This window comes from Culex quinquefasciatus, chromosome 2 (genome assembly GCF_015732765.1).
Source record: "Culex quinquefasciatus strain JHB chromosome 2, VPISU_Cqui_1.0_pri_paternal, whole genome shotgun sequence".
Taxonomy (NCBI): Eukaryota; Metazoa; Arthropoda; class Insecta; order Diptera; family Culicidae; genus Culex; species Culex quinquefasciatus.
In genome coordinates this window covers 3,605,197-3,631,824 of record NC_051862.1, presented here as the reverse complement: position 1 = coordinate 3,631,824, position 26,628 = coordinate 3,605,197, and the positions used below count along the sequence as shown (strand labels likewise).

Below are 26,628 nucleotides of genomic sequence, written 5' to 3'. Positions count from 1 at the left end.
AGCCTAAACATCGAGGATCTGACAACCCTTTCAAAAGTTATTAGCACTTAAGTGTTATTTATGCACTTTTTGGAGGTCGGATCTCAGATATTTCAGTAAAAATGATGTCCGGGTCCATCATGCGACCTGTCGTTAGTTAGACAATCAAAAGACCTTTCAAATGAGGCTAATACATAAAGGATCTGATAACCCTATCAAAAGTTATTGGCACTTAAGTGCTATTTATACACTTTTTGGAGGCCGGATCTCAGATATTTCAGTAAAAATGATGTCTGGGTCCATCATGCGACCTGTCGTTAGTTAGATAATCAAAAGACCTTTCCAATGAGCCTAATACATCGAGGATCGGACAACCCTTTCAAAAGTTATTAGCACTTAAGTGTTATAAATACTTTTTAGAGGTCGGATTTCAGAAATTGTGATAAAAATATTGTCTGAATCTTCCATGCGAACTATCGTTGGATAGGTTTTTTTTATCAGACCTTGCCGATGAGCCAGAAAAATTGAAGATCTGCGAACCCATCAAAAGAAATGAAATTTCGGAACTGCTCCAGAATCACACCAATTCTCTCCTTCCGCGAACTACCTTCCGTCCTCTCTGTCTGCTACACGCTGATTCCCGTTTCCTCACCACTTTCGTAAGCTCAACCCTCTCGGTTCAAGGTGATGATTAACAAAGGTGTCGAGCACTCCTCTACATCCCCCCCAAAGTTTATTTAGTTAATAAGACACGTAATATCGAAACTGCGAAGGTTACGATCTTCACGCCCAATTCGCGTCGAACATATGATCCGTCAACGACGTCCTCATTTTAATTATGATTCTTAAGAGGTGGAGTTCCACAAATAGAATTTTAGTCTACTGTATCTTATTGAACGGGGAACTGCTTAACTATGCAATGAGCAACAAATTAGTTATCTATCTTATCGATCATGTACATGTACCTACAGGCTACTGCCTTTTTAAGTTGCAAGTGCAATATCATTCACGGCAGCATCCATTCTGGCGTCTACCAGCAACCAGCAATCCAACCGTGCAGCTTGTGGTATTTATCCCATTCTCATACCGAAATCACATTACACCTTTTAGGTTATGTCGGACCTCCTCCCACGTTTTTTTTTTTCTGCCCATTCATATTTCACTGTGCTCTCCTACCTCTTTCACGACAAAAACTCGCTTATATGACTCGCACACCTGACTTTAGCTTTTCTAAAACCGCCGCTATTTTCTGCTATTTGATCACCAAGACAAAAACAGTCACTATTTCATTTCAATCGAACTCGCTCAAATGCAGAATCTGTGCTGCAAAGTTAATAGGGAAAAATTGTGAATCCATCTGCAGCTGTTTGCTACCGAAATGCAAGAATTTTGCTTTCCTTCGTTGATAGTCTCGTTGGGTGTCACAAATCCAATGAATTCATATTCATTTTTTTTTTTTTTTTGATTTCCTCGCAAATGCTGTTCGCTCCAGAACAGCGTGGAGAAATGAGAATAGTCAACCTAAAATAAACACTTAAGTATCTTCAATCAAAAATATCGATTAGTAAACTCCTCAGATTATGTGCTAAATACTCAGAATTTCGTAGAAGAAAACCTCAGTTTGTTTTGAACGTTAAACTTCTCCTCAGAGTATTCAGCAATTTGCTCAGAAAATTATCTCCTCAGAGTTTCATAACAAATCTCGATTTGTCTTTAATGTACACATACTCCTCGGAGTATTAATAAAAATCCTTAGAAAATGCGTAAACTCCTCAGAATTCCGTAACAACTAATCTCCATTTGTCTTGAACGTACAAATACTCCTCAAAGTATAGATCAAATCCTTAGAAAATGAGTAAACTCCTCAGAGTTCCGTAGCAACAAATCTCAATTTGTCTTGAACGTACAAATACTCCTCAGAGTATTAATCAAATCCTTAGAAAATACGCAAACTCCTCAGAGTTCCGTAACAACAAATCTCAATTTGTCTTGAACGAAAAATCACTCCTCAGAGTATTTATCAAAGTGCATAGAACATGCGAAAACTCCTCAGAGTTCCGTAACAACAAACCTCAATTTGTTTTGAACATACAACCACTCCTCAGAGTATTGAGCAAATTCCTCAGAAAATGTGCTAATTTCTCAAAGTTGCAAAAATTCTGTAGTCCTCAGAAATTCCTTAATTGAACATACAACTTTTCAGAAAAAAAATGTAATGTAATGCCACGCCAAATTCCTCAGAATTCGTTAAGTAATCCTACGTCAAATTCCAAGCATGTATAACAGTTTTCTACTCATGCTAATCGTAGAACACAATGGAAAACATGGCAGCGCTACGCCCCGTTGGGCACCGAAATCTACCAAACAGCAAAACTAGAATCCGTCGGTTCCATTCACTGCAAATCCGTCCACTAATACCGCTAGATTTGGTCACTTTCACTCCATCCTGTCATCCTCGTCGCCAGATGTAGAAGGTTCCATTTCGGAACTGCTCCAGAATCACACCAATTCTCTCCTTCCGCGAACTACCTTCCGTCCTCTCTGTCTGCTACACGCTGATTCCCGTTTCCTCACCACTTTCGTAAGCTCAACCCTCTCGGTTCAAGGTGATGATTAACAAAGGTGTCGAGCACTCCTCTACAATGAGTAATAAAGTTGATTTGTTAAACATGTTAAGGGAATGCTGCTATTTTTACTGAATGTATTGACTTTATAAATGTGAGGAAGGCACCAACCACCTAAAGGTGGATTAAGTAACGTTTCTGTATATCAGGGTTGAATTTGATGTAAGCGTAGCTTAGTTCATCGTTTATCTTAATATTATAAACATTGACTTTACTCTGAAATAAATATTTGAAATTTTGAATAACATTATCTATCATTTCGTGGAGATCATTTCATATGAAACATAATTGCTTTGAGGACCTATTCAAAACAAACTATCAAGTTGTTTATTTTGATGAAAATGATTCTTGAAAAATCTCCGAAAAAGATATCTTTTATTTACATTTAATGATTGTTTTTTTTCTCTCTGTGGAACACTTTTATTGATTATTTTGAAGAATCTTTTGTAGCCAAGTTGGTAGATTATTTGGTTGTAAATTGATAAGATAATAAATTAATAATTTAATAAATTAACTAATTAATAAATTATATATTAATAAATAAATAAATAAATAAATTAATAGATTAATAAATTTATAAATTAATCAAATTACAAATTAATAAATTAATAAATTAATAAATTAATAAATTAATAAATTAATAAATTAATAAATTAATAAATTAATAAATTAATAAATTAATAAATTTTTTTTTTTTATAAAATATTTATTCAGTCATTTGTAAAAGCTAATTACATGATGAATTCTAGATTTCATTTTCCAAGTGAAAATTAAGGGAATCTACATCAATCTGATTATTACATTGATTAATAAAGTTGATGTAATTGATGAAAAGTTTCATCACTTTGTGTTTCACATCTCGTCGTAATCTTCGTAGTTCTGGTTGAGCAAGGCTGTTGAAGCTGGTGGTGCCATTCATCCCCGCCGCTGCAAGGTGGCGTTGGAGCGTTCTCCACGCACCGGCCACTCTGGAACAGGTGCTGAATTTGTGTTGTAGATCTTCTCGTTGCGCACCACAGTGTGCGCAGTTCGGTGTGTTGACGATGTTCATCCGATGGAGCAGCTCCCCGTGAGTGGTTTTCTTGTTCACCAGTAGGAAGTACCAGCTTCTCTCAGCTGATTTTAATTTCTTGGAGTTGATGTTGCGCCATATCAACTTCCAGTCCAGGGTGGGATCGCTCGACATGACTTTTGGTGTTGCCACTTGCTGAAGGAGGTTCGTGTGAACACCCGTCGCAGTGGCGTTGTTGATCAGCTGTTCCGGCAGGTAGGCAATCTCCTGGCAGACTACCTTGAGACATGGGCAGTCAGTTGGTATCCTGTGCAGGTCCGGAGGGTTCTGGATGCGCTGCATGAAGGTCTTGTAGAACGGTGTGCTGTTGCTCTCCTGTAGATGTCTGTTGGTCAGCAGTGCTCGACATTTGAAGTAAGGCAAGTGGAGCTTGAGACCGCCTCCCTCGATGGGGAGCGCCAGTTGATGCATTGGCACCCTTGCCTGGTGGCCGTGCCACAGGTAGCTGCCCATAATGGAGGTAATCTTGGCGATGTGAACTTTGTAGGGTGCAAGTACCGAGGAGAGATACCACATCTTCGATGTGATGAAAACGTTCAGTAGCGTGACTTTTTGATGCAGTGTTAAACTGCGCATCCTGTGAAGCCAGATCAGCTGTCCCATTTTTGTGATCAAGGTGTCCCAGTTCTTGTTGATCATCTGGCGTAGAGAGTTCAGGTAGATCACTCCGAGGACCTTAACCGATTCGCTCGATTGTATCCACGGCAGCGCAAGTCTGTTTCGATCGTTTATGTGACCCACATCGATGGCCGTCGTCTTCCGTAGGTTGAGCATCGCACCGGAGCATCCTTCGAAGTCACGAAAGAGACCCCTAACCTGCTCAGCTTTGTTAGCGTTGGTGGTGATCATGCTGATGTCGTCGGCGTAGGCGACGACAAGATCGTGGGGTCCGTCACAGATACGCTCCATTCTCGCTAGCAGTGGATGCAGGTAGATAGCAAACAAGTGCATTGCGAGAGGGTCACCCTGTCTAACCGATCTCTGGATAGGAAAGGCAGCAGAGAGGTGTCCGTTGATGAGAATCCGAGAGGTGGAGCGCTCTCCGATCCTCTCTAGCAGATTCACCAAATCGGGGTTGAGACCAAGCGAGTTCATTGTGTGATAGAGCAAACCTCTATCAACACGGTCGAAGGCGCTGGAGAGGTCGAACGATACCAACTTCCCAGAGAGTCGTTGGCTGCGTAGTTGTGCGATGCGGTCTTTGAGCGAGAGAGTTGCTTGGTAGATGTTTCGGTCTCCGTTCGAGCATTTCTGGACAGGGCTGATTATGTCGTGTTCGCGCAAAACACGATCGACTCTCGCTTTCAGGATTCTGGCCAGCAACTTGTAGTCGTAGTTGAGCAGCGATATAGGGCGGTATGCAGTGATGGAGTTTCCAGCTTGTTTTTTCTTCACCAGGACGATCACACCGTTCACGAACTCTTCGGGGATGTCACCTCGAAGCGCCTCGTTCAGCAGCAGATTCAGCTCTCGGTGAATGATGTCGAATGTGCGTACGTAGAACTCTTTGGGAAGACCGTCGGACCCTGGGGACTTCTTCGACGAGCTGGATTTGATCGCCTCGTAAATTTCCGCTGTTGTGATTTCCTCCATGCATGCATGATTAGAGATACTGTCTGGTGGAACCACCCTAGCGCAGTCGAATTCGGGATTTGCTCGCGTCTCTCCTTCTGCGTACAGGTTTCGGTAGTAGTTGACCACGTGCTCTTGGATCTCATCTGAACTCTCCAGAGAGGCGCCAGCGTCGTTCGCCATGCTCTCGATGATCGTGCGTTTCCTCGTTCTCTCTCCAAGCTGGAAGGTTGACAACGGCTCGCCAGCTACGTGAGTATCGTTGATACGCACAAACAGCTGAGTGAACTGCTTCTGTAGAAGAAGCAATTGGGATTTGATGCGGTTGATGGAGGTCAGCATGTCTGGATTGTGCAGGTACGCGCGATACGCCTGGTGAAGCTGCGCGTAGAGATGCTGCTGTTTTCGAGTGAAGTCATCAAACGCCTCCTTAGACTTCCATCTGAAGAAGGACTTCATTTTTGGTTTCGCGAGGCGCAGCCACCACTGCATCCAGGAGTTGTAGCTACGGCGTTGTCGCGTCCAATAGTTCCATTTTTGTTGAAACTCTTCGATCGTTTCGTCTGTCAAGACGTACGGCCGGAGTGACCAGAAACCCATACCATGCGCTCGACCTTGGTTCGGTAAGCACAGGCGGGTTGTCAGCGACATGTGGTTTGTGAATGAGCAGGCACTCACGTAGGCTGTACGCAGCTGATCCCGCAGGTTCGAGCTCACGTACACACGATCAATGCGAGAGGCCGAGTTGTGTGTTATGTAAGTGTGTTCGACCCGAGTCCCATGTAGTGCTTCCCATACATCCTTCAGTCGAGTCTGTTGGACAGTGTTTTTGAGAGCAAGGCTGTGGTTTCCCTCTCCCGTAGCGTCTCTTGCGTTGATCACCGAGTTAAAGTCCCCGGCTAAGATAGTGTAGTTGGTTTGGTGTCGCAAGAAGTGAGCTAGTGTGGTGTTAAAGAAGGTTTCCCTGTGTGTACGTTGTTGGCTTCCAGAGGGCGCGTACACATTCACCAGTGTAACCGACCCTTGCAGGCGTAGGGCGATTACTCTGGAGTCCACGCTCTTTTCGACGTTCGTGTACTTGATGTGGTGTTTGAGAGCCACTGCTGTGCCCCTCCGATTGTGGTCAACATTGCTTATGACTGTGTACCCAGGGATAATAAGCTCGTCGCTGTACACTTCTTGCAAGAAGAGTATGTCGAGATCGTGTGTGCGTGTGAAGTTGTGTAGGGCGTTAATTTTGTTTTGATTGGAGATAGTGTTGATGTTAAGTGTACCAATATTAAAGCTTTGATAATCCATTGTGTTAAGGGAAATTAGGGGTGTGTTGGTGTTTACGTGCTGGTCTTTGGTTTCTTCGGGGGACGGCCTCTCGGACGCTTACCCGATGCAGATGACGTAGAAGATCCATCGGATTCCTCTGCGCCGTCACCGTCTTGTGGAAGTGTGAGTGGTGTCTTGAACACGCATAGTTGGTCGCCGTCGCGGATTATGGTCTCCTGCAGGATCGGTGTCGTCTTCTGGAGCACATCAGCGAGGCCGCTGCCGCCGCCGCTGCTCCCGCCGTCTTGAATGATGATCCCGGGCTTCGCAGCAGAACCGCTGCCTCCGCCACTGCTATCATCCGCTTCGGTGTTCATCTCGAAGTTCTCTGCATCGGTGTGTGTGTTGTCGCCATCACAGTCCATGCCGGTGTTGTCCTCAACGAGAACTGCCGGCACGAAACGGGGTGAAGGTTTGGTCATGAGGGCATCAGCGTAGGACGACTTGCCGGTTGGTTTCTTGGCATCTTTGAGGCGCTCGTTGACGCTCACTTTCTGCAACAACAGCTTCTTGTTCTGCGTACAGGGGATGCCACTGTGACTGTATTCGCCGCAGTGACGACAGGTGGTCTGTTGCCCGATGTATGTGACGTATGTGTGTTGGCCCTCGATCGAGATGAATGACTTGATTTGGTGCTTCAAGATCATCTTCACCTCGCGAACGCCCGTCTTGAGTCCTGCGAGCTCATATTTCTCCTCCCACACCAGCTCGCGCACGGACAGGATCTCGCCATACGCAGACATGAATTTCTTGACCTGATCGTTGGTGATCTCTTCGGGTAGGTCGTGTAGGCGGACGTCAACGGCCCCATCTTCCATCTGGATTTTGATGGTGTACTTCTTCCCATCAATCTCGAACGCGTGCTTGTTGTTGTGCTGCAGGACAGTTTGCTGGGCTGTGGCTAGGTCCACACACTTCACAAACACACACCAAAAGTAGTGGTTGACTTGGAGACGTTCGATCTTTTCTTTGGGAATGCCCAAGGTCGTCTTGACGAAGTGATGGATTTCTTCAAAACGCGGTTTTTTCGGAAGACTAGCGAAGTCGATTTTGAACGTGTTTACGCGGCGTATTGTCGAGCTCATCTTGCTAGATGTAGCAGGTCGATGCTTTTGCAATAAACTTAGCCCGTAGGTACGGGACAGCAAAAACTAAGCCGATTACAGTCTTTTGGAACGCACTTTCTTCTGAAGACTGTACAAAGCGTCTGCTCTCTCTGAGAGGTGAACGCTGACTAATAAATTAATAAATTAATAAATTAATAAATTAATAAATTAATAAATTAATAAATTAATAAATTAATAAATTAATAAATTAATAAATTAATAAATTAATAAATTAATAAATTAATAAATTAATAAATTAATAAATTAATAAATTAATAAATTAATAAATTAATAAATTAATAAATTAATAAATTAATAAATTAATAAATTAATAAATTAATAAATTAATAAATTAATAAATTAATAATTAATAAATTAATAAATTAATAAATTAATAAATTAATAATTTAATAAATTAATAAATTAATAAATTAATAAATTAATAAATTAATAAATTAATAAATTAATAAATTAATAAATTAATAAATTAATAAATTAATAAATTAATAAATTAATAAATTAATAAATTAATAAATTAATAAATTAATAAATTAATAAATTAATAAATTAATAAATTAATAAATTAATAAATTAATAAATTAATAAATTAATAAATTAATAAATTAATAAATAAATAAATTAATAAATTAATAAATTAATAAATTAATAAATTAATAAATTAATAAATAAATAAATTAATAAATTAATAAATTAATAAATTAATAAGTTAATAAATTAATAAATTAATAAATTAATAAATTAATAAATTAATAAATTAATAAATTAATAAATTAATAAATTAATAAATTAATAAATTAATAAATTAATAAATTAATAAATCAATAAATTAATAAATTAATAAATTAATAAATTAATAAATTAATAAATTAATAAATTAATAAATTAATAAATTAATAAATTAATAAATTAATAAATTAATAAATTAATAAATTAATAAATTAATAAATTAATAAATTAATAAATTAATAAATTAATAAATTAATAAATTAATAAATTAATAAATTAATAAATTAATAAATTAATAAATTAATAAATTAATAAATTAATAAATTAATAAATTAATAAATTAATAAATTAATAAATTAATAAATTAATAAATTAATAAATTAATAAATTAATAAATTAATAAATTAATAAATTAATAAATTAATAAATTAATAAATTAATAAATTAATAAATTAATAAATTAATAAATTAATAAATTAATAAATTAATAAATTAATAAATTAATAAATTAATAAATTAATAAATTAATAAATAAATAAATTAATAAATTAATAAATTAATGAATTAATAAATTAATAAATTAATAAATTAATAAATTAATAAATTAATAAATTAATAAATTAATAAATTAATAAATTAATAAATTATTAAATTAATAAATTAATAAATTAATAAATTAATAAATTAATAAATTAATAAATTAATAAATTAATAAATTAATAAATTAATAAATTAATAAATTAATAAATTAATAAATTAATAAATTAATAAATTAATAAATTAATAAATTAATAAATTAATAAATTAATAAATTAATAAATTAATAAATTAATAAATTAATAAATTAATAAATTAATAAATTAATAAATTAATAAATTAATAAATTAATAAATTAATAAATTAATAAATTAATAAATTAATAAATTAATAAATTAATAAATTAATAAATTAATAAATTAATAAATTAATAAATTAATAAATTAATAAATTAATAAATTAATAAATTAATAAATTAATAAATTAATAAATTAATAAATTAATAAATTAATAAATTAATAAATTAATAAATTAATAAGTTAATAAATTAATAAATTAATAAATTAATAAATTAATAAATTAATAAATTAATAAATTAATAAATTAATAAATTAATAAATTAATAAATTAATAAATAAATAAATTAATAAATTAATAAATTAATAAATTAATAAATTAATAAATTAATAAATTAATAAATTAATAAATTAATAAATTTATAAATTTATAAATTAATAAATTTATAAATTGATAAATTTATTAATAAATAAATAAATAAATAAATAAATAAATAAATTAATTAATTAATTAATTAATTAATTAATTAATTAATTAATAAATTAATAAATTAATAAATTAATAAATTAATAAATTAATAAATAAATGAATTAATAAATTAATAAATTAATAAATTAATAAATTAATAAATTTATAAATTTATAAATTTATAAATTTATAAATTTATAAATTAATAAATTAATAAATTAATAAATTAATAAATTATTAAATTAATAAATTAATAAATTAATAAATTTATAAATTAATAAATTTATAAATTGATAAATTTATTAATAAATAAATAAATAAATAAATAAATAAATAAATAAATAAATAAATTAATTAATTAATTAATTAATTAATTAATTAATTAATTAATTAATTAATTAATTAATTAATTAATTAATTAATTAATTAATTAATTAATTAATTAATTAATTAATTAATTAATTAATTAATTAATTAATTAATTAATTAATTAATTAATTATTTAATTAATAGTTTATAAAATACTTATATAAAAACTTTTATGTAAAATTGTCTGGGAAATCGATTCCCACTATCGGTTTAAAGAAAATAATTAAGAAACCCCGTTCAATTTATTACAAGTTTGACCATTTTTTGATTTTGATACGATGCAACTGCCTCGAGATGCAGTAATTTTTAAATTGCAAAATACAAAAATATTTAAATAACTTACGCCCTTCTCAAATGTTATTTTCGAGTACAATTGGCTCCATATACACAAAAATGGCTTATATAGGCCCAGGATAACATGTCTATAAAGTTTTTTTTTTTCAAATCGAAGAGGGTCAGGTACAATAGTACCAGAAAAAAATCCTGATTTGAGCTGGAATTGCTCTAATAGTAAAATAATAACAATTAAAATTGAACATAAAAAAAAACAGTTCAGAATCAAACATTTAATCTAAATACTAAACAATACATAGTTAAAAATTATCAATAACAAATGATCAGATATGAAATATCTTGTTAATAGAGGGTAAACACGAGAATTTTAAATTGGTATTAACTTAGTTATTAACCGTTCATATTTGAACATTACAAAATTGTTATTGTCTCATCAACATTTTCACATGAAGTTTAACTATGAACATATTGGAAATAGATTTTATTTTTTCAGCCAAATATTTAGAATTAAAAATAAACAATTTTAATTAACTTTTGAAATTGAACAACTTTAAATTTAAATTCAGCAAAATATATCAACAGAAAAATTTAGAGCGAGTTTTTCACCGATGTGAAACAGGTCGTATCGAGGTGCTCCGATTTGGATGAAACTTTCAGGGGTTGTTTGTCTATACATGAGATGAACTCATGCCAAATATGAGCCCTCTACGACAAAGGGAAGTGGGTTAGAACGGGCATTGAAGTTTGAGGTCCAAAACACATGAAAAATCTTAAAATTGCTCGCATTTCCGTAAAACGAGGCGAAAACTTGTTTTACCCCTAATCCGACAAAATGCTAAATAATATTTTAATTAATTCTAAATGGCATTTTTTACAATCAAATTCAAAATTACAACACCTCAATCTAATGTAAAATTTTCTGAGGATTCCGAATATGTCAAAATTGAGACCAAAAAGTGCCGCTATGGAAGCCTACAGGGCAAAAACTAACGTTGTAAAATGTTTGTTCTAGAAAAATCGTAAAACTATGAGAAAAACTGCGATTGGCCAAAAAGTTAATACCGTAGGCTTATAGTCCATGAAATTCCCTAACTTTTGATCTATAGGTATAGGTGTTGGAGGCTGTTGGCAAAAGTTATAAGGGTTTTTAAAAAATCCATTTTTAACAGTAATTTGCAAAAGCTATGAGAAAAAGTCAAACCAATTCTGGATGTTTATAGCACATTTTGAAGTGCTTCAAAAGACCATTCGAATGCATCTACGAGAGTTGGAATTGATGAAGTTTTACGGAAATGCGAGCAATTTTAAGATTTTTCGTGTGTTTTGGACCTCAAACTTCAATGCCCGTTTTAACCCACTTCCCTTTGTCGTTGAGGGCTCTTATTTGACATGAGTTCATCTCATGTATAGACAAACAAACCCTGAAAGTTTCATCCGAATCGGAGCACCTCGATACAACCTCTAGAACAAACCGAGCAGAATCTACAAATACTGGCTCTTAACTAATTTTCGCTCAAAACTGTTCAATTTTTACCGTCCCAAATCGAACATGACTAAACCCAAAAAATACACCAAAAAATTCGTCACCGTTTTGCCTCAACTGTTTTCATTTCATAAATTCATACACAGAGCTCCGACAAGCAATACCAATAGCCGTTGGTGGTAATTCCCCGTCCAAATCTGTTTGTTTTGACGCATTGGATGTTAAAACATATAATAGAACAACAGTGACGTGCGACCAACCAAACCAAACCAAACCAACCCGAGCTGACACAAACCGGACGCCGGACGACCTTGTGTCCACTCCACACACACACTCGACACTCAACGGTCAGTCACACATTCCAGCGGACACCGGGAGATCAACCCGACACGGATGCAGTTCTTCCCGTGGCCTCGGGCGGCCAAAAGGCTTGTTTTTACGCGACGCGCGCTCGGCGCAATAATATTTCCCTCCGTGTTTTTGTTTGTGTCACCAGTCACACAAATATTCACCCAACGGATATTCTGCACACCATTTTTTTTTCCCACCGTGCTGCTGCTTTTTTCTCTGGCTCTATTCATAAATGCATGGCAAAACTGCATCCTGTCTCTCGGAGTGGATGTGTGCTGCACATGAGTGACACAAAACGGATGACACGGGACAAAAAGTGTGTTTGTGTTTGTGTGGGTGTGACAGAGAGGGAGAGGGAAAACTGAGTGAGAGCAGGAGCAAAAAACGCAGCAATTGTGGTACGTGTGTGGATTTAGTATGCGGATTAATCCGCTTTGCTGAACCTTTGGAAAAACTAATCGCAATTGTGTAATTAGAATTTTGGGACCGGAAATCTCTCAAACTATGAGTATTTTTGTTTGAGAGTGTATGCATTTGTGTTTTGAGTGGGGAGAGGGGGAACAATGGAATAAAAAATAGAGCGAATTCCACTCACAGAATGGTCCGGTTTCGGTCGGATTTAGAGGGCATCACTTCCGGTTGGAAAAATATTTTCTGCAGAGCTGTGCAGCGATAGTTGAATTAAATTTAAATTGAAAGGATTATGTGGGTAACTGGGGCTATTCGGGATCAATGACCGTTGTTGTTTTTGCCGGGGGAAGGGTTTTAAGCTGAGTTCTGCATTTTAAGCTGGTGACCGACATTCATGCTTCCATTTGAAATTAGATATTTTATAACATGCTCAAACCATACATTTTATTAATTGCTCATTATTTTCCATTAGGACTAAAACACTGAAAGAGTTTTACATCTATTTGTCAATATCACAGTCAGCGATGGAAGAATCTTCATCAACACAGTTTCTTTAGACACTCACATAGAGAGAAATTAAAAAAAAAACTTAGTAGAAAGAAACTTAAAATATAAGAAAGAGAAAAATCGAAAGGACAAAATTAATGTTAAATTATGTTTAATAAAACAAAAGCTTGATCGGACAATAGATCAACAAAGTTAAAAAAATATCAAAAATATGTTCAGTCCTGGCTTGATTATACGATTATCCGAACTTCGACTGTCCAAATAAAAATTCGATTGAAATGAAATTTTCATGAAATGAAATTTTCTTATGAAATGAATTTTTCTTGCGATTTTTTAATTTTCATTTTTTTATATAAAATTCGAGCTCTGCGCCCCATTTTAGTAGAATTTGAGTGGTCGATTGCCTGTTACATTACAAAAGACATTTTTGCCAATTTTAATTCACAACCATTTTGACATCCATCTGGGTTTAAATCACTTTAGAACAACTCAAAACTTGATTATCCAAAGAGATTGTTTCTGAGGACTTCGGGTATATATATTAAATAACGAGCCATCCCTTTTACACTAGTTCTTTAAAAAAAAAATTCAAGATAATGCTCAGAATGCAAACATTTTTATAGCTATTTTATATTCTTCCAGAACAATTTATTTTTGTTTTCTTGTAACATTTGTTGAACTTTTCAATTCCTTGAAATATTTTTTTAATGTTATTTCAAGAGTTTTTAATGTTTTTGTTTATTTTTCATATTCTTCAACATTTATTTATTGCTGTTTGTAAATGTTTATGAAATTTTTCATTTTTTATCCAGGGCAGCTCTTTAAATTATTTAATGATAAATAATTTGAATTGGAACTTATTTCAAAGAATTTTTATTTTTTCAAAAATAATGAATTCTTGTATCTGCTTAATTACTCTAAGTTTTTCCATTCTTTCCAACAAGATTTTATACAATTTTAACATATTTTATTACTATTCTTGTTTCAGTGTCATTTTTGATGATTTTTCAAGTATGAGCACTATGAGCAGTTCATAATTTTTTTGTAAGAATACGCATAAAATCAATCATATTTTGAAGATTTTAGACTCTTTCTAAACAACGTATTCTTGTTTGTTAAAAAAAATACTAGATGCATATCTGGCATAAGGTTTTGATTCGTTGCAAGTAAATAAATAAGTTGTTGTTTTAAGGGGTTACATACATGTAGAAAATCACAAAATTTTATATTACAGATTATTTGATAAATCCACTCAAAAGATGATTATTAATCACTCCTGAAAGTTTCAAGAAGATATTTCATGATTAAACTGAGTAAGAGATGATTTAAGTTCAAAATTTTGCCATGCGCAAAGTGGGCTGTCAAACTTTGTTGGTGGTTTTCACTAAACCCCGAGTTGATTTGATTTTTTTTTGGGTGCCACGATATCTCGAGATGGCATGGCCCAAATTGGCTGAAGGTGAAGACTCTCAAGATGTATCCCGTGTGCATGGCAAAGCCCAATTTTTAAAATAAGCTTTTTTAAAGAAAATACAAAAATCAAAAACTAACGATTTTTTATATGAAAAACACAAAAAAGAATTTCATCTTTTTCCAAAATAAACTTTTTGAAAATCGGGCTTCGTCATGCACACGAAATCGGTTTAACAAATCTTCACCAACATTTTGAGCCGATTTGGTCAAGACAGTGTTGAGATATCGTGGCACCCGTTTTTTGAAACTGCTTACTTGAAATTGCTATATCTCGGCAACGATGCAACCAAATATCTTCAAATTTGTTTTGAAAGTAGGTGAAAATGTATATTTTACTGACATGAAAAAATAATTTAAAAAAAGTTGAAGTGTGTGCTCATACTAACCTCTGACTTTTTTGCCGATATATATGTATGTAACTTCTTAATTAGACACGTACTCATTATACTTAAAGCAAAAAAAATCTCTTTGGATTTTTTTTTGCGATTTGGTCATTACAGGAAAACAAAGTTTTAGATGTTTTTTTAAAATATGTTTTTATAGGATACAAATATGCAGATACATTTTTGGTGTCATCTCTTAAATTTTGGATTTTTTAATTTAAAAATATATTTAAAGATATACCGATAAAACCAGCTTAAAAAATATATTATAATTATTTATATTCTAACATAAATTTGTTTACTAAAATGGCATACAAAATTATTTATTTTTTATCACGTCATCATTTTTGAATATTTAATTTTTTGTTTAAAAACCCGTTTTACCTGTTAGGTATTGCTGACAAATTGTTAATAAATCTGAATATGCTAAAATTTAAGATGACAAATATAAATATTTTTATTGTTGTTTTCCACCGCCCCTCTTAAACTTTGAAAAGAAATCTCTTGACAAAAAATGCTTATTATAAAAACAAAATATTTATTGACCATTGGTGAAATTTACTTGATTTTAAATTGCAAATATTTTAAAGTTCGGCCAATTCAAGTATACAAAGAATTCCAGAAGACTGCCTACGTACAAATTTACAACGATAATTAGGTAGAAATAGATTTTGGGATATTGTTACTTTTGAAGATTTGCTGGATGTTGAAATTTTCAGGAGTTGTTTGGACATATATCTTTAGCATCTGGGCCAAATAAAAGCATTCTAGCTCAATGGGATGTGGGGTAAATCTGGATACATCTGGCGGTAAAGTTTTGCTCGAGAGACCACTTAGATTTAATTTTCTGGTAGTAATGTTATGAAATTCGTGTTCCTGAGTTTATTTTACAATAAAAACATGCAACAGAATGTTTATTATCATCCATTCTGGATCTGGATTGTTTGAGTAATATCTATTTTTTTACTAAAATTATTTTAATTGCGAAGTTTCATACTTAATTTTTTGCATTTTTTGAGTCTTAGTTATAGAGTTTACAAGATTTTTGAAGTTTATAGACCTACAAACTTTGTGTCCCGATTTGCTCAACTTCTCATTGACCTAGAGTGCTCCTATTTGGCTAAAATGCCTGTTATATATGTCCAAACAACTCCTGAAAATTTCAGGCTGATTGGTGAGGTCCAAAAAACGTCAAGAAAATGTTAAATCAAAACCAAATAAATCATCCAGAAAATCTTCAAAAGTAACAATATCCCAAAATCTAAAACTGCTCCATCCATAAGCAAACTGTCTAATCGAATCATGTCCGTTTCGTTTTTTTCTATTTACAGGTAGGTGCCAAAGGATAACTCCCCTGATTCTGCTGAATCCGGACGACTCTCAAGCAAACAAGGGGGTAAGGTATGGGGTACAACGTCTGTCTGGACACATCTAACGAGCACCGGAGGAGGAGGAGTAGGGATAGTTGGCAAAAGCAAACATGACAGCCGGGAAAACCATGGATTATGATGCTTTTCCACTTCCACCACCGGCAACATTTTCTCAAAATTGAAGGTGTGAACGGAAAGGGTCGTTCGTCTTTGGAATTGGAACAGGGTACGGGGTTAGTTAATATTCTGGTTCCAGTATTTGTTTAGGACATTGGGACAGACACTTCGAGCCGGGGTCCAGGGGGAGGTCACACTTGATGTTAGCTCTCCTTCACTCTTTTTCCCAAGTGTCGCTTCGAAGCGAAATTTGGAGATGCTGAGGGAACTGATTGCGGAATGACAAACACGGTGTGTTCAATGTTGCTTGAATAAATTACAAAATATAAAGAATCTCAGAATCTAAGAATCCATAAATCTAAAAATTCAAGAATATCTGAAAAGTTTTGCTAAAAAGTACATTATAGTTTTAATCGCTTTATTTTATTTTTTTAATGAACTCGTCAAATTCACCTTTCAGTATCCCTCCCAATCAAGCACCAGTCAGTCGGTGTGTAACGAAGCACGTGTGCGTGTGTCCGTTACGATGTGTACGTCATGTCAGGTTTACGGTCGCTTCATTTTCCCATTCACTTTTTCGGGCTCCAAAATCCGTCAAATTTGCGACACATTCGTTATTAAAAATTATAACCAAACAGATGGTGTACGAGCGAATGTTTTGCATATGTGGGGGGAAATTTGTTTGGAAATCACGGGAAACTGAAGTGCGGAAAAACGATGAAGAATGGAATGGCAGCAAGTTTTCCCTCCCTCCCTCACACCCATCACAACCTCTTTTGCCCCGAGGGTATGTTTGTGGAGTAGTACAAGTAGATTCACCGATGCGAAATGGGTCGTGAAAATGAATAATTTTCCTTCCGACACTCTCGCCAAACGGAGCCAGTCAGTGCAGTGAGCTGGGACAGCTGGGACCTGGGAAGTTGGTTCGAAGTTGGTTGAGGAGGGCACAGCTGGACGAACTTCCCTCCCACTTAAATTTGAGTAGTTGTTACGCGCTAGGGGTGTTAATTATAAGTCCGTGAAATTGGATTAAAATGCTTGTATATTTGAGAGATTTTTAAAGGGGAAACCTTGTAAATTTGAAGGTTATGTTTAATATTATAGTTTTTTACATTAAAAAAAAACATTGAAAATTTAGACAATTTTAACAATAGAGTACCCCAAAAATGTTCCATTCATAAAGCAAAGTACGAGCACAATAAGTGAATCTTGCCAAAATTTGCAAACGTTGCACCATATGTGATGGCCCCTCACAGTGTTCAAAAACTCTCAGAAACTGTCAGCAACTGGAGAACGTGTCCAGGGGCACGTAAATTTGGCCGGCATCCCCTCACCCCCCACCAGGGACAAGTTATGTCCGGTTCCCCCGGTGGCACCTCAAACAGAGGGGGGTAAAACACAAAACGGAAGAGGTGTCCAAAGTTCATTGTCCCTTTGTCTGTGTGAGAGAGAGTGTGTGGAAGGAAATAAAATGCACCCAGTTATGAAATTCGCATGTCAAAAACTATTCTTCCACTGTTGGCTGCTCTATTCTTGGCCTGGAACTGGACCGATAAGAGGGTATTGTGTGCAGGATTGAGGGATTTTTGCCCCCTGCGGAGGAAGGGGAGAAGGAGGGGGCAACTTCTTTCAACTCAAGTGCAGAATTGCAGAAAGTCAAGTTGTGTAATGCTTCTTTTCCGGGTGTGCTTTTGCAGGATTTACTGGTAATCAGTCAGTTTGTCACGAGAAAGAAAGGGTGTTCGGTTTGTGAGTGCTTTCGGGATGTTTTTAAATTTTCGGTTTTTGCTCTAGTTTAATATGTAAATTGTAACATTTTTCATGTATTATGAATTCAATCATAAAGATTCATGAGCGATCCTAATAATTTGTATGTTATCGCAATTACGATTTTTTGATTAAACAAATTTTTATCATTCAAAAATGTAATACATTATTGCACTATCACTTTAAAGGTTTATATACCGACTATAAGTTACAAACATATGGATACTAGGAAGATAACTAATTAAAAGTATAGTAGTTTTCTTCAAATAGATTTACTAATTTTCTGTTTTTTGTAAACTCTTAAACGAAAGGGGCAAAAAAAATGGTTTTCGGTTATAAAAATAAATCAATCTCAATTACTTTTAACTGATGTTTAAAGAGAGAAGCATCACATTTGTGTAGTTTTATTATATTGAAGAATTAATTTTGCTGATCATAATATCAAAATTCCTATTTCCAGCAGAATCTTATTTTCAGAAAAAGTTTTCATAAAATACCGTATATGTGTTCCTTTGTGTTGAATTTACATCTAAAGAAAAGTTGTTTTCATTGCACTTAATCGTTTATTTAATTTAAAAAAATAAAACACGAAAAATATAAAATCAAAAATAGTAAAAACACTATAAACATTCAAAAATTCAAAAATGTACAAAATTTTAAACACAAAATTCAAACATTTTAGTGTTGCGAAACAAATTCAAATGAGAAAAAATTGTCTTGATAATTACATACACATTAAAAAAAAAAACAAACAAATTGAACAAACGTGACCAACAATTGGAAATTCAGAAATATCAAATCCACCTAGAATATTTTTTTTATTAGGAATTAACGAGACTTTACAATTTATTGTTTTTTTTTTCTCGGGTTAGCCCAACTGGGCCCCACCCACTGGGTCCGGGCAAAAAAGATTGGGATTCAGTGACATAAATGATCAAATCAGTACCAAATTATCATACCAAACAAAATACGTTTCCTCCTTTTGTTCACAATTATCATCAAGGCAGGAGATTCCAAGATATCCCAATCTTTCCATTTCAAGAAAAAAAAAATCAACAAGCAATTTCAAGCCTTTCCAAAAGCTGGCCATGCCAACTGCAGAAGTCCCAGAAATCCTGTCCGTTCCAGACGCATCGCATAAACAGCGATAATCTCGATAAGATCCCACCCGAGTGACAGACTCATTATCGTTGGTCACCTGGGCGGAGACATCTTCCTAAATAATTTACACGACCACCACCCCCTTCTAATTCCGGCTTCTAGTTGCCTTTTACCAGGACGCACTGCAACTGCTTCCTGGTGTGGAGCGTGAACGCCACAGTGAGGGCAGTGTCCCACAACTAGCAACTAATTTGTTCACATAATTCACAGCAATTATCAGTGGCACATGATTACTACCCCCACCCCTCCTTCAACCTGGCACTGCACTGCGGACACACTCTCTCCCTCTGTGGCAGATCTCAACCCGGCAGATAACAGCACCTGACATGACATGAATAACAATTACTTTTTATTACAACTGACACGAAGCGAATCCCCCGTCCTCGCACGACCTAAGTAGGCTGTGTGCGAGCAAATGTGACGTTCACATAGACACACACACGGTTTTCGTTTTCGTGACAGTACGCACTGACGACGAAGTCGTCGTCGTTTGTTGGTAAACAAACCTCGGTTCAAGTGCAAAGGCCCCAATGTGATAATAAATAGTGTAATAAAGCAATTAAAAAAGGTGTGTCTGAGTGGGGCACAATTACGTCTGCAGACACAATTGTCGAGGTGTTTGCGGGAGTGAGTGAGAGTGTGGGGCAAAAGTCAAACGGAGAGCTAGCAGCACAAATCAAAAGGTTTTATTGCGAGATAATTGCTTTATTGTGATTACCTTCTCTGGTTGAATCACGCTCACACAGGGGTGCCATAAAGTGTGGAGCAATTTCCGGTCGGGCTTCGAGCCGAGGAGACACAGGTCGTTGTCGGTGTCGTCCCGGAGGAGCCATGTGTCCAGGAAGGAAGAGCAACTTGAGAAGTGTTCAAAGAGCAGATCTGCAATCGGAAGTGGACTGTTTGTGCATCGGAATTCAGTGTATTAAAACTGTCAATCTGTAAAACTCAATTTGTCAATCTGTCAATCTGTCAATATGTCAATCTGTCAATATGTCAATCTGTCAATTTGTCAGCCTGTCAATCTGTCATTCTTGAATTTTATACAGTGAGTCAAATAATTGTCCGTACCCCCCCGTACGGAAAATGTTTGTGATATAAAAGTACATTAAATTCGACTAAAGTGCCATGTTTTGTACATCAATCGACGCGGCAGAATGTCCTCTTTAAGACACTGTTATTGGATTTGCAAAAAACTTTTTCTTAAAAAATACAAAAATAGTTTACTGAAAAAAGTCAAAAAAAGAGGTCAAATAATTGTCCGTACCCCTTGTAAAAGTACAAAATCTGATCGATTTAAGTGAATTTATTTATGAAATGTTGTTTCTGTCCAAATACTAGTACCTCTAGCCAGTTTGTGACAACTTTGAACTTCTGATAACTTTGTTTAGTTAGTTTATATTAAGAATTGGTTTAAATTTAGTTTTTTAAAGTAAAACTTATCAAAACATAAGTTTATAAACAACTATTTTTATAAAATTGCTATTTTATGTTGTAAGAGTCTCTATTTAACAAGTTTTAACAATATTTGTTCGAAATATACATTGTTTTCATCTTTTTTATTGACATTTTTCGACCAAAAATACTGTTTCGGAACAATACCGTTAAACAATCCGGATTGTCCCGGAACCGGTTTAACCCCTCGGAGGGAAATTTTGTGGTGGTCAGATAGAGGACAAAAAAACCCACCTCTTGCAATTTAAAGCATCCAATTTCGTCCACTACAGCCCGATTACGAGTCCCTACACGGAGAAAAAAGAGTTCCCAAAATCATGAACAAGCGTTCATGAAAATGGGAACCTCGAACAAAGTGTTCAAATCCCATGGTACGATTTTGATAAACGTACCATGAAATTTGAACACTTTGTTCGTGGTTCCCATTTTTTATGAACGCTTGTTCACGATTTTGGGAACTCATTTTTCTCCGTGTAGTCTGAAATTTGAAATTTTCAAATTCCCCAAGCAAAACATTCTGTCCCAGGACGGTACAAAAATTCTCAGTACGGATAGTGAAAATTTCAAATTTCAGACTAGGGACTCGTAATCGGGCTGTAGTGGACGAAATTGGATGCTTTAAATTGCAAGAGGTGGGTTTTTTTGTCCTCTATCTGACCACCACAAAATTTCCCTCCGAGGGGTTAAACCGGTTCCGGGACAATCCGGATTGTTTAACGGTATTGTTCCGAAACAGTATTTTTGGTCGAAAAATGTCAATAAAAAAGATGAAAACAATGTATATTTCGAACAAATATTGTTAAAACTTGTTAAATAGAGACTCTTACAACATAAAATAGCAATTTTATAAAAATAGTTGTTTATAAACTTATGTTTTGATAAGTTTTACTTTAAAAAAACTAAATTTAAACCAATTCTTAATATAAACTAACTAAACAAAGTTATCAGAAGTTCAAAGTTGCCACAAACTGGCTAGAGGTACTAGTATTTGACACAGAAACAACATTTCATAAATAAATTCACTTAAATCGATCAGATTTTGTACTTTTACAAGGGGTACGGACAATTATTTGACCTCTTTTTGACTTTTTTCAGTAAACTATTTTTGTATTTTTTAAGAAAAAGTTTTTTGCAAATCCAATGACAGTGTCTTAAAGAGGACATTCTGCCGCGTCGATTGATGTATAAAACATGGCACTTTAGTCGAATTTTATGTACTTTTATATCACAAACATTTTCCGTACGGGGGGGTACGGACAAATATTTGACTCACTGTAGTTTTGTAAATGTAACGTGACAAATAGGTGTTTAATTCACAACTTAACCAAATTAACAGCCTGCTCCGATAAAATCTAAATTTATGTACATCGTGTTATCGCCATCAGTTAACAGCAAGTAGCCGTTCATTACTTCTGACAGACGGACGTCATGTTTATCCTGTCACACCACACGCAGCCAGACAGTCACGCCGGTCTTCACCCTTAACCCACTTATCAAACCGAACACACACACACACAAGCACAAACATGCTCCTGAATGTATGTTTGTCAGAATTTATAATATTTACTCTGCACTTTGCACGCGTCTGTGTATCTTTGTTTATTTTTCAAATAAACACATTCGCAGACGACGATGGGTGACAAGCAGTGTTGCCAACCGGAGAGCCCCTGACCGCAACCGGCTGGGCTGTCACCACACTCCCGACTGTCACCAAGTGGTTCCGTCCGGCGTCCGTCCTGTCCTCAAGAAACCGGTCGTCGCAAATCAATAAATCCTGGCCGCTTCCTGATACTGCATTAATTACTAGCATCTGCTCATAAATTAATTTAGCAAAATACACTGCCGCCGTCACACACACACACCGACACAAACTGACAGCTCGAAAGTCCTTTGATGAAATTCAATCAGCAATCGCGTGGTGCATCCCAGTTGGCGGCGCGGTGTTTGTGCGCCTACTACGCCGGAGTTGTGTACGCCAGGACCTGCAATGCAGAGACATCGGGCGCGGGCGCGCTAATTGTGCCGATAAATCTTTGCACCATGGCGAGGACCAGGTTTCCAGGCTCTTCCGAGGCCGGATATCGGATTGCAATTTTGCTTCCATCCGGTTTCCGAGGAGAGGGAGAAATGGAGAGGAGGAAGAGGGGATAATTGGGTTGAGAAGCAGAAGTGAGCCGGTCGGAGATGATGCAGTTGACTTTGTCAAGTGGGAGTGCGACTGTTTCTCTGTTTGAAGTTTGTGATTGATAATTGATGAAATTTGGGGTACTTTGATTTGAAATTTATGGAAAGTGGAATGTTTGTTTGGTGAAACGATAAAATTGTTGCATTGAACGAAGGATTGAATACTGGATTTCGTCATGTTTATGCGATGATTACCCAAACCCAAGTTGCCAAGAATTTGATAATAAGGTGTAGAACCAATTCCATTGTCGGACAAGGACAGGGGATTTGAAAGATAAGAATTGTTGGTGTTCCACTTTTTTAAGAGGATCTCAAAGATATATTCGAGTAGATTCGCGTTGAGATGCTTTCATATTCCGATTCTTAGATTCTAGTATATAACTCTAAGTCTTTCTTGAGCTCCAATAGAAGTCAATTGGTGTTGACAAAGATCAACCAAGCTTTACTTAAGTAATCGATGTCATCAATTGAATCCATTAGCTTTCAAATAGCATCGTTGCTCTTTTCTTCAGCCATTTTTCACACTTCCAGTGAAGCTTCCCTTTTCTTAGAAAGCACATTCTCCTCGTTGAAAGCTTCTTTGACTTATTGAAAAGAACTCAGAAACACTGAGAGAGTGATGGTCCAACAAAATTAAATTAAGCCCTTTTTGCATTTCCCCAACCCCTTCCCCCCAAAACAGCATCTTATTCTACCTCTCATTTTCGATTGATTTGACATCTGCACGAGCAGCACTGGGATGAATTTGCTACAAAAGTGATTATTTTCTCGATTGATGTCACTGCCTGGGCTGCTGCTGACTGACTATAGTGTGCCCTGTGTCCAACATGCCTTCGATCGGTCTTCATCAGGCTCACTCCGGAGAAACCCGAAGGACGTCCCAGGGTTGGGGCAATTATTGCATGCTGTTGCGATTGACTTTGATTTCGATTTTAATTGAAGCTTTCCCAGCCCCAGCCTTCTCCGGATGTTGTGACGAGTATTGGCCAGCAGGCTCTCTTGAACGATCTAGTTTTTCGAGTGGACTGCCTTGACGACGAATGACGACGAGACTGACTGACGTCAACTCTCAAGTGGACCATCTCCGGTTTCTCCGGTGCTGGGGCAAGATGCAAGTGTCCCCCGTCGTTGAGTGGTGCTTGGCCGAGGACGAGGACGAGTTGTATATTGGAATTTGATAAGTCGTTATGATTATTGAATAACAGCTTTCATTAGCAATTGATGCAGTGCAGTGTGGTGTAGTGTTTCTAGTTTTGAGTGGGAAATTGATTTGCAACATGGAGAGTGTGCAGCATTTGAGCATGAGAAGGCATTTGAGATTGTTTGTTTAGTGCTTCACGGTTGTTTAATTATTAATTTTGCATGTATTATTTAGAAAAAGGTTAAAAACGTGACTAAATTTTAAAATAACAACATCATACAGGTTGTTCTTTTGATTTCATTTAAGAGATCAAAACTAATGATTGGACAACCAATTAATCAAATTTTAAAGCTTATCGTGTAAGTCTTCCAATTTGGTTCCACTTTTGTTTGCATTATGGACCCGGACATCGCTTGCATCGAAATGTCTTGGAACAGACAATAAATAAGTAAAGACATTACACTCATAACGTAAAACAGGGTCATCAAATATATATTTATTATAATTTATTATTTTTATAATATATTTAAAACAGCTGGTGTTATGATTTGGTCAAGCGATAAATATTTTGAAATATTTATTTTTCCTTTATCAAAATCAAATCAAATTGGAATGGGTCAAAATTGATTTTTTAAACTTAAATCGTTAAAATATAATATTAGGGGGCATTAAAGGTTTAGAATTTTATTTTTATAGAATTCCTTGGACAATCTATATATATAAAAAATTTCGACGGTTTTGTTCGAACGCGAATCAATTCAGAACGGAACGTCGGATCGAGGCGCTCTTTGTTGCGTTCGGTTCGTATAAGCCCAAGGAAGGTTCTTACGCCAAAAAGTTATAGCTTTGGCCACTCCGGAACCGATTCCGGAAGATCTGCAGATTGTATGGGAAAAGTTGCGTAAAATCAAATTTTGATCACAGGAGGCTAAAAACGTCAAGAAGTGAAAAAATGACAAGACGAAGTTTGTCGGGGTTAGCTTGTTTTCTATAAAATGCAACCTGTAGGAAGTTTTTTGCTCAAATAGTTGCAAAGTTATGATTAAAAGAGAAAAAAAAAGTTTTTTGAAAAATCGTCAAAAAAGAGGCCGGTGCAAAAAATAGAGAATGGTCTAATCAGCTCCAAATTTGGGATTTCTGATAACTATCGATAGATGAACGTTCACTCCGAGTTTGGTCCAAATCGGTGAACGTCGAGTCCAAAAGTGTACTCAGTTGACCTGGAATGACCCACCTATTCAGTTGTTTTGCAATCATTAGTTTCTAAAATATCTAAGGGTAATTCTCTACCAACTCACACAAAATCGGGAAAAGTTGCCCCGACCTCTCTTAGATTTGCGTGAAACTTTGTCCGTAGGGGAACTTTTTTCCATGATCACGAATCCGAGGTCCGTTTTTTGATACCTCGTGACGGAGGGGCGGTACGACCCCTTTCATTTTTGAACATACTCAAAAAGAGGTGTTTTTCAATAATTTGCAGCCTAAAACGGTGATGTATTGAAACAAATAGAAGGAAACAAAAATGAATTTTAGAGTTTTTTTTTTATTAGGTCCTATAAACATATGAAAGACAATAGTTTATTGGTCCTTTTCAAAAAAACTCTGGAATTTAAGTGTTACATGTATTGTTTTGCTGGTTGCTTCTTCTACATTCAATATAGCGTCAACAAACTTCAGAAATAAGCTTGAACTAACGTGAATTTGGAAATTAAAATGAGATAAAACAGAGATTACTGTAGTTTTCAAACAACTTGCAAATTTTAACGGAGTGAGAGTGTGTGGTGTGTAAGAGTTTGTATGAATGAGTTTTTTTCAATATACACAGAAAAAAATCAATTCTCGTAATCGTGAATTAAATTCACGAATGTGAGAACCACGAAAGAATTAATTCATGAGTATGGTGCATTTGCACCATAAACGTGAATTTATTCCTTCGTGGTTCTCGCATTCGTGAATTTAATTCACGATTTCGAGAATTGGTTTTTTTCAGTGTAAATCAAATTTTTTTTCAGGGATTGATTCGGTGCTGTTAAACGTTCGCGTCGTGGTCGGTTCTCCCCGCTAAGTAATTTCGTCGTTATCGTTTCGTACCGCCGGTTTGTCGTTGTCTTCAAATTGATTAGGCCTGATCGAAAAGTTGTTTATTTTTGTTCGGCTTCGATTCGGACGCATTTGTTTCTGTTGATTATCCAGTCATCCTTATTGTAATCATCGGTTTTATCTATTTGCCGCGCGTGGTTGATTCGACTTTACATTGCTTTTTGAATATTTTCTCATTCTTCTTAATGGCTTAATACTATTCTTTTGCCGCGAAATAAATAAAAATCGGTCGATAATTAAAAATGATTCTCTTGTGATCAATGGGATCATCACGATTAAGTGCGTGATGACCGACTCACGCAGGATTTTCGTTGCCGTTGTCGTCTTTATTGTTACGAGTCGC

The 26,628-nt window shown here is 35.3% G+C and overlaps 1 protein-coding gene across 1 annotated transcript in view; it reads left to right on the top strand.

The window, feature by feature from the left end:
* The window catches only part of LOC119766558 (epidermal growth factor receptor substrate 15 homolog), a 164,200-nt gene extending 147,757 nt beyond the window's left edge, over nucleotides 1–16,443 (top strand). The window contains exon 4 of the mRNA XM_038251314.1: nucleotides 16,325–16,443. Within this exon, the coding sequence (XP_038107242.1) occupies nucleotides 16,325–16,428 (104 nt within the window). The 3' untranslated portion in view covers nucleotides 16,429–16,443. The remainder of the gene's footprint in view (nucleotides 1–16,324) is intronic.
* Nucleotides 16,444–26,628: the final 10,185 nt, after the last annotated feature.